The sequence below is a fragment of the Sesamum indicum genome, linkage group LG11 (genome assembly GCF_000512975.1).
Source record: "Sesamum indicum cultivar Zhongzhi No. 13 linkage group LG11, S_indicum_v1.0, whole genome shotgun sequence".
NCBI lineage: Eukaryota > Viridiplantae > Streptophyta > Magnoliopsida > Lamiales > Pedaliaceae > Sesamum > Sesamum indicum.
This window is the reverse complement of record NC_026155.1, coordinates 2079582-2088616: the sequence shown is the minus strand read 5'-3', so window position 1 is coordinate 2088616 and position 9035 is coordinate 2079582. Positions and strand designations below refer to the sequence as shown.

Here is a 9035-nt window from a genome sequence, read left to right as displayed (position 1 = left end):
CCCCCCTGACTTGGCCTAGAATTACACTACAGCGAGGTTTCCAACCCAAAAAGCTCATACACATGGCTGCTCACTCCCCCACGTGACATCTAATTGACTCGCGAGTCAGTTGCTACTCCAGACCACATCAGCTCTAGAATGACAGTGTAAGCAAGAAAGTACCCCCTGGCTACTAGGGAGTCCTAGAAGCTAGGACTCACTATAGGCAAATGGTCTCCCAAAATGGAAGGAGACTTCTAATTACGCATATCCAGCAATGGATAAGGATAACCTACCCTTATCCAACCATCTCAATTAACCTCCGCAGAAATCTTGGCAACGGGATAGACCCCCAGCAGAGGCGGCACTCCCCTATATGTGTAGGTTTGGTCCCTCAAGTGAGGGACGTGCTAACGTATTTTTTGCAAGTTCCCTTCTCAAGATTCACATACACTTTTGACCCAAGCGTTGAACAATAGTCCAAATCCATAGAACTCGTGCTATTTTTGCACGCATCATAGTAAAATTTTTCATTAATATACTAAAGATATAGGACAAAAGTATTTTTATTGATGTTGAAGATATTTATATGCACTTAATTATAAAAAAACTTAAAATTCAAGAATTTTTAATTATATATCATAAAATTACAAAAAATAAACTGAAAATTGAATTCTTTCCGAGTTTGCAACATGTCTTGAATTTTAGTTTTGATATAAGTAATTATTAAATAATGAGTTATTTTATAAATATTTATCAATCAAGTTAGTGGAATATAACAAAAAAATATATTAGGGATAATTACACTCTTCTCTCCTGAGGTTTGGCGTAATTATACGTAGATTTCTTGTGATTTGGAGAATTACATCTAGCACCACTGAGTGTGCTTCCGTCTAATAATTAAGTCCATACATAAGTCAATTTTTTTTTACTTTGTTGATATTAATAAAAAAAAATTAGAAAAAAAATCTATATTTACCTTAAATTGACTTATTACTGATTTATTACGGGTCCAATAAGTATTTTTGCGACCAAATTACCCTCATAATTTACGCGTTTTAATGTACGTGAGGAGGTACTGTTATAAGGGTAATTTAGTAAAAGAAATATTATTTGACCTGCAATAAGTCATTAATAAGTCAATTGAGGTGAATATCAATTTTAATTTAGTTTTTTGTTAATATCAACAAATTCAATGAGTTTTGACTAACAGGGGGACTTATTTGTTAGAAGGAAGTAAATCTCAGGGTGTTAGATGTAATTTTTCGAATCATAGGAATTTATGTATAATTACACAAAATCTCAAGGGAGAGAAGTATAATATCTCAATATACTATTAACGGGTCGAATAATCAAATACAAAACTTGGAAGGTTGGTAAAAATAAAGAGAAAATATATAGATTAAAATTTATGCAATTTTGTTTTTGGCATACTAATTATTACATTTTTGTACTTAAGGTTAAATAATCATTTCGTATAATGTGCATAAAGTAGGTTTGGAGCAGCCCAAAAAGAAGAAAAAAATACAAGGCCCATGATGCCCCCAGGAGGCCCAGGCAGACCTCCCCTAGAAAATAGAAGTCCGACCGACCTAATCCAAGAGGTCTCATAGGGCCACAAGGAGGCCAGACAGATGTCCCCCAAAAGATAGAGGTCTAGCAAGTCCTTAAGGACACTTAGCGCACCCACAGAGAAGGACCATAAACCTTAACGGACTTGCAGTTCAATTGGGAGAAGGCTCCTCAACCACTTCCTTAAACATCTTGGGGTCTCAACCTTATCCCCAAAAGACCGCAACTGTCTCCCCGATCTCCCAACACCCCTCAAATCTGAGGGGAAACAGCCAGCCATTGAAGGAGGATCAACATTATCCAATAACTTTAAAGCCATGATCCCCTCAAATTTGTGACATTCTCCAACAACCTTGTGGTTGCCTATAAATAGAGCACTCCCCTAGTAGGAGAAGCACAATTCCAACACTCCAACATTCACATATTCACAAGTTCAGAGGGACACCCCATTCTTACCCTCATACGTTCATATGTTCTTCACTTTGAGTCTACCTACTATACTTTTTATCCTTTTTGCTGTACCATATCACCTTAAAGGAGCATTGTAATTCCTTACTTAAAGCTTGAATCCGTATCAATCTCTCTATTGTACATGAAATCCAGCAATAATACTCTCGTCTTCACTCATTTAACCATTTTTACCTTTCAGTATTTGTTTCACCACTTTCCACTTTAAGTGGACTGAACATTATGTTTTTTGCTCGCATGATTCATTTGATACGTGTACTTTTTTGCATGCATCAACATAAAACATAATAGAGAAATAAATACAAAACATTACTTGAATACGAAAGTAATATTAACGTGTATTTGCTGGTATTAGCAAAAAAATTGAATGAAAATTTATATTTATTCTCTATTGGCTTATTACTCACTTACTCTAAGTAAACTAATATTTTTTCTGAGGAAGTATAGTTTCTCATTATAAGGATAATTTGGTTAGAGAAAGAATTATTCGACCGACAATAAGTCAGTCAAGGGTAAATATAAATTTTTATTTAATTTTTCTTTTACTAATATCAATAACTTTGGTGAATTTGGGTTGATGATGAAATTTATTTATTAGATATAACAAATTTCATGGGTACTAGATGTAATTTTTTAAATTAAAAATATATATATTATTCACCAAACATGAAAAGTGTGATGACGATGGCAATAATACTAGATTACAAGTAGTAACTCTTGTGGTCCAAGAACTTGGACGAGGCGAACCAAAAGAAGATGGGAGAAAAAATACAAAACATGATGTTTCTAAAAGAAACTGTTACAATGTAAAGGAGTAGTAATCCTCCTTTATAAGTTTGTTGCGATAGCTGTTATTTAAATTTCAATAAAGAAGGGATGAGGACCCCGACAAGCTTCCCCTACCCTTGGGTGTTTAGTTTTGAAAATAAACAAAAAAAGTAATAAGGTTGAATTTGTTAAATATTGAAAAAGTTGAGGACTTACTTGAGTAAGTATTAAATTTAAAGGACTGAAACTGAATAATTTGGAAAGTGACGGTCATAAATTGTAATTAGCGCGACATATACATACACATAAATCGGCTGTTCGACTCCCGCTGTACAGCAACTATATAACGTGTAGGGTTTAAAGATTTTGAACGAATAAACCCTAAACCTCTCTCTCTCTCTCCCTCCTTCAAAAGAGAGGGAGAAGTACTAAGCAACTATCGTTACATTTGAAAAATCCCGAAGCTTGAATTTTTCTACCAGTAGGAATGGCTTTCTGGGGTGAGCCCTTCTCTACTAGCGTGTGCGTTGTCTCGAGATTGTGTGTTTTCCGGCCCGTCTGTCTGAAAATTGAATTATTTCATTTTGTTCAAGTTTGATATCTTGTTATTTACAGATTAGAAATACTTAATTTTAATGTTGGATTTCGTTTATATGGATTGACAGAATTGTGTGTGTACACTAAATTCGTCGATGTGTTTCAGGCATTGAAGTGAAACCCGGAAAGCCTATCACTCATTCTTGTGAAAAGGCTAGAGGAAGGCTCCGAATCTCCCAGGTAATATTTTTTAATAACCCAGAAAGCAAGTAAAAATTTACTTGCTTTGCATTTGAATGGTGATACTGTAATGTATTGTTTGTTGTATCACGCTTTATTTTGTAGCAGTAGTAAATTAAGGACGTAATGCCCATTGGACTTGAGTGAATTTTCAATTAGTAGAAGAAGAATTTTTACTTTTGAATTGGTTTCTTGTTTATCTGCTAAGAGAAAAAAGGCTCCTTGGAGATCTAGGTTGGCGATGTTAATGATGGGAAGATTGCTTACTTCATATCCAGCCTTAGATTTTATTTTTCTGTGTAATTTAGTGTTAAAGTTTATGGAGGCTCCAATTTTTAGCATATGCTGTGATTTATTTTTTAGGCGACACTGGGTATTAGTGATGCAACCAAGAAGAGTATAGTGCAGTGCAATGTGGGTAAAAGAAGTCCAGTTTTACTCTGCGCCTTGCTGCCCAACCAAACAGAATCATGCCATTTAGATTTGGAATTTGAGGAGGCAGATGATGTGGTATTTTCTGTTATTGGCCCTCGAAGTGTCTACCTTACTGGCTATTATGTCCGACAAAGTCAGCAGTCAAATCCCCATAGTGATACGTATCCTTTTTTACTTACTCATCCTCTGTAATTCTTATGATGGTCTCACAAAGTTATTCTGTGATTTGCTTTACTGACCATTTATTAATATTTATATCTTGAAATGCAATGATGGTTTTCATGGCCACAGTACTTTATCATGCTTATGCAGATTTCTCTTGGTGGGAAACTGCTGCTTTATTGTAATCAAGCTTATATTTAGTATTTATGTTCAAAGTTCTAGGTTTCCTTTACTTTGACCCAATAGAGAATCATATGGGGTGGATATTGAAAATTCCCAGACAGAGGGATCTAGTTACTGTAGTGAGGATGATAAATATGAGGATAGTTTCATTGATGACGAAGAATCGGAAGGTTATTCACCATCCCCTGTTTCAAGCAGCAAAGGTATGCTCGCAGGCACCCAAGACTCAATTTTTGTTATTATAATTGGATGTTCGTGCTGGATGGTATTAATGTAGTTTGTCAAATTTCTAATGTATGTCATGTTTAGGTATGAGCCATAAATTATTGGAGAACCTTGTCACAATTATGCGCTGTTGAATCGGAAGATGCTTATTAAATCTTATGTTGTTGCCTTCAATCTTGTTAAATGAACTTTCTTGATCCTTTTTTATGGTTTGTGTTATTGTTTATCATCAACTATAAAACTATGAAGACATCCTGATATTTCACTTTAGTTTCTGAAAATATGTGTTTCTTTTATTTATGGATGAGACGGTGCCAGAAAATGATAAGCTGAAGAACAGAAAAGATCATGGTAAGCGACTTAAGAAGAAGTTCCAAGTGGTTGAGTCAGATGATGACACTATTTCACGTGAAAGTGAAGATGAAGATGGCTACCTTTTATCAGTTTTTAAGAGTAAAAAAGCTGCAAAGACAACTTTGGATGGTGTTGGAGAAAATATTGCTCAGGCAACAACAAAAATGGGCGATAAGTCGAGCAATGATGGTAAATGTGGCAGTAAATCAAAGGAAAAGATTGATCCAGAAGATATAAATGGCAAACCAGAGAGGTAATCTAGCATAAATTGTCATCTCTGCATTAACATTTCATGTGTGATTTTAGTCAGTTGTCCTCCAGTCCAGCCATGTGAAGAACTTCAGAATGAATTATACATACACAACTTTGTAAACCACTCTTATGTGTGTGTTACTTGCCATTGATTATTTTCTGCTTTCCTGTGGTGTGAATAGTGCAAAACCGAAAAGAAAGAGAAAAGCATGCTCTAATGAGGAGAAATCATGTGAAGTTGAGAGTGATGACCATAGCATTCTCAGAGAAGATAAAGAGCATGAAGTTGAAGTCTCTACAAAACTGTAAGAACATTGTTTCTTTGACCTGTTAATAATGGCCAGCTCATGGTGCATTTTTATGCTTGTGTGACAATTATATGCTTAAGTCTCTTCTCCATTGACAATTCTCGTCATAAATCCTTAATTGGCTTTCATCATATAATACATACTCAAGCAGAGAAGTTGGAGCCAGTCAGTCGGTGCCTCCTCCAGAATTGAGCTCTGAGAATTGCAAAAAAGCAAAGAAGAGAAGGAAAAAGCTTCTCTTGGAAGGGGCAAGCACAGAAGGAATTGGCATGGAATTTCACAAAGTTGATGAAGGTAATAAATTGGAGCAGGATTTACTGCATGTTGACACCATAATAAAGGATCTGCCAGCAGCAGATGGAGATCAGGATCAGCACAGCGATGAGTTAGTATTATTATCTTATCCGCTCTTCTTTGTGGATGAGGGAATCTTAAGCAGCAGCAATTACTTGCATTTTCTAGTAATGTGGTTTTATAAACAGAAATTTCCACTTGCAGCATTTTCGACATAAAATCTGAGTTACCTGCTAATGTTGGTCAACCTGAGAAGAAAATTAAGAAAAAGATGAAGAAGAAGAAAACTCAAGATGAGGGAGACTTGAAGATGGGTTTGCCTAATACGAGCGATAATCAACAGAACACAATCATGAAAGATGAGGATCAGACTAAAATAGCAGAGCCAATTCAAAAGAGGACCTTATCTAATGGGTTGATTATTGAAGAGATGGTAAATGGACCAAGAGATGGAAAAGCTGCTGCTGCTGGCAAAAAGGTATATTTATGTCAACCTGGTCACATATGATAATATTTTCATTTTGGTCTTGATATATTTATGATCATGCACTTATGAGTAAATAAATGAACCTTGATTCAGGTGAAGATTTATTACACTGCTATGCTGAAGGAGAGTGGTCATATTTTCGACTCAAATGTGGGCAAAACTGCCTGCAAGTTCCGGTTAGGTACAAATTAGTGTCTTTTCGCTACATCATGTTGTCACTGACCCTTCCTCACAATTGTTACTTGAGTCTTTGTTGATATGTTTTACTTACATCTTACACCATTCTATCCTTGTTCAGGTGATGAAGAAATTATCAGTGGATGGAACATTGGGATCGATGGTAGATATATTTTAAACCAATACATAGTCTTCATGCATTACTCTTTTACATCTCATATTTTCTTCACATTCAATAACCATCCCCGGAGTTCTAACCTTAATCTTAACATGTGATATGGTCAGGTATGCATGTCGGTGACAAGAGAAGGCTAATCATCCCACCATCTATGGGGTATGCTCTGAACCTTTTCCGCCTCTCATTTGCCAAACTACTTTTGCTGCAAATATGACATAAATTTCTTAAACCTAACGTTTTCTTATGTATTGTGCAGTTATGGGAAGCATGGAGCAGGCGAAAATGTTCCCCCAAACTCATGGCTAGTGTATGACGTCGAATTGGTAGGTGTCCGCAAATGATTTCACATTTTTGTCTGCCTTACTTTACCCTTTGAATCCTTCCCTTCCAACTTGTTGCCCCTAAAAATCTGGGAAGCAAAATGAGGATTGAGGCAATAATTTGGTGAATGGCTGTCTGAAGCTAAAGGCCTACGTGAGAAGGCTGAGCCTTTTCTTTCAGTTTATTCTATTGAAAAATCTTCTGTTTCAAGTATTAATTAAGTATACATAAGATGTTGGAATACTCTTAGAAAACTTGGGTAAGTCTTGATGGCGGATGCATACATGTTAAGACACCTATGTTCTTAATCTCTTTCTTTGATATTATTACACTCATGTTTAGCTAACTAATAATCATAATTAAGCGCCTAATCCTACCAACTAAATCTAACCACTTGCACAAAGACATATATGCACAAATTTAAATACAAAATTTTAAACAAGATTCAATACAAAATTTGAATTCTTTGAAGTGGGCATGACACATTAAGTTCCCAACACTTTTCTTCTTAATCAATAAAGAGGACAGGAAGCTTATCGAACTCAACTTGCATTTATCAATGCTTAATTCTAACGACAATTTTAAATTTAAGGATAAATAGATTAGGCTCTAATAAAATTTGCTATAATTATGAATATTCTTTTATTATTTGAAAAATTATAAATATTTTCCTCATAGTTGATGAAATCATGTAATTTTTGAGTAAAAATCTGAAATTGTCAATTTTGTTTGTATTTTTTTTAATAAAGTAAAACATTATAAAAAGATTATCTCCTTAATCCATAAAAGAATTTTAGAAAATTATAAAAAAATAAGTAAAATTATAAGGTTAAAAGCAGACACCTCCCAATATTTGGGTTGTTTTGAACTTTGCCCCCAATTGTTTTTTTTTTTTGCAATTCACCTCCTAACCTTTTATTTTTGTAGCACTTTGCCCCTCAATTATTTTTTTTTTCATTTGAGGCAAATCTAATTGAAATATTCCGTTGTGTGGGATGTACGCATATTTGGACGAATTAGGGTTGCGTAAAATCATAATTTCACACATCAATTTTTAAAAATAAAAATAAATTAAAAAAAAAGCCAAAAACCTATCATTGTGCAACTCCTCCGCCGTCCAAGCCATTGCCTACCTCCTTCGTGGCTGCCCATCGACACCCACCTCCAATGGCTGCACCACCACCTTCGCAACAACAACCCTCCTTAGCAACTGCAGCCACCTTCTTCATAAATGGGTCTTCTTTATCAAAAAAAGAAAAGTAAAAAAACAATGTCACTACATTCGCCATTGCCGACCACCTTCACCATTACAACTTTTTCATCCCTCACTCACCACCTTCGGCCCCGACCACACCTCTTCTGATTTTTCTAATATATTTTTTTTTCAATTTAGGGCATGAAATTACAATTTTACCCCAATTTAAATTCATCAAAAGCACGTGTCTTAATATAGTTGAAATGTTCCTACTTTATTCCTTGAAAAGTGACAAATAGGGCAAAGTGCTAGAAAAATAAACATAGTGTTTGGATTCGTTTTCTAAGTGTTTTGTTGTGTTTTGTGGAAATAGAAAGAGAAAAACAAAAATAAATAAATGTGTGTTAGAGATAGTATGTATGTTTGGATTTGGTTTTGGAGATAATTTAAAATAAGTATTATATATTTAATATTGTATTTTGGGAGACAAAAATTACTATTCACTGTCAAATCATATCTTTGGAGATAATTTAAAATAAGTATTATATGTTTAATGTTGTATTTTGAGAGACAAAAATTACTATTTATTGTCAAATCATGTCTTTTTTATATATATTTATGTATATATGTATGTATATATATGTATATTTTTATGTTAGAACAGTTAAAAACACCTATATAAGGTCTTTTTGAATGATGGTAAATATTGGGTATGTTTCAAATAAGTTGGAAAATGAAAACAAACATAGTGAAAATGTTGGGAGGTGACGTAAAAAAATACAGTTAGAGGGTAAAGAGCAAAATGACCCAAATGTTGGGAAGTGTCTGCTTTTAACCCAGAATTATAATTATAGTTCAAAATGATATTTTGATCGGTTATCACAAAATTTGAATAAAAAA

General features: G+C 34.4%; 1 protein-coding gene across 2 annotated transcripts; it reads left to right on the top strand.

Moving 5' to 3' along the window:
* On the top strand, positions 3139 to 7068 carry LOC105173229 (peptidyl-prolyl cis-trans isomerase FKBP43). 2 transcript variants are annotated; one of them, XM_011094910.2, is made up of 12 exons: positions 3139 to 3287; positions 3491 to 3564; positions 3928 to 4160; positions 4408 to 4547; positions 4888 to 5176; positions 5358 to 5480; positions 5635 to 5868; positions 5982 to 6255; positions 6358 to 6445; positions 6563 to 6604; positions 6727 to 6775; positions 6876 to 7068. In XM_011094910.2, exons 1-12 carry the CDS (start codon positions 3275 to 3277, stop codon positions 6958 to 6960), a joined length of 1644 nt encoding a protein of 547 aa, XP_011093212.1. In that variant the 5' UTR covers positions 3139 to 3274; the 3' UTR covers positions 6961 to 7068. The 2 variants fall into 2 exon arrangements, with proteins under 2 accessions (XP_011093212.1, XP_011093211.1); XM_011094909.2 differs by having other exon boundaries at positions 5632 to 5868.

Bases quoted from the DNA above. Each gene is read 5' to 3' on its own strand.
- LOC105173229 (XM_011094909.2), top strand. The intron at 5,481-5,631 runs GTAAGAACATTG...TACATACTCAAG, and splicing joins GTTGAAGTCTCTACAAAACT to CAGAGAAGTTGGAGCCAGTC. The intron at 6,446-6,562 runs GTACAAATTAGT...ATCCTTGTTCAG, and splicing joins TGCCTGCAAGTTCCGGTTAG to GTGATGAAGAAATTATCAGT.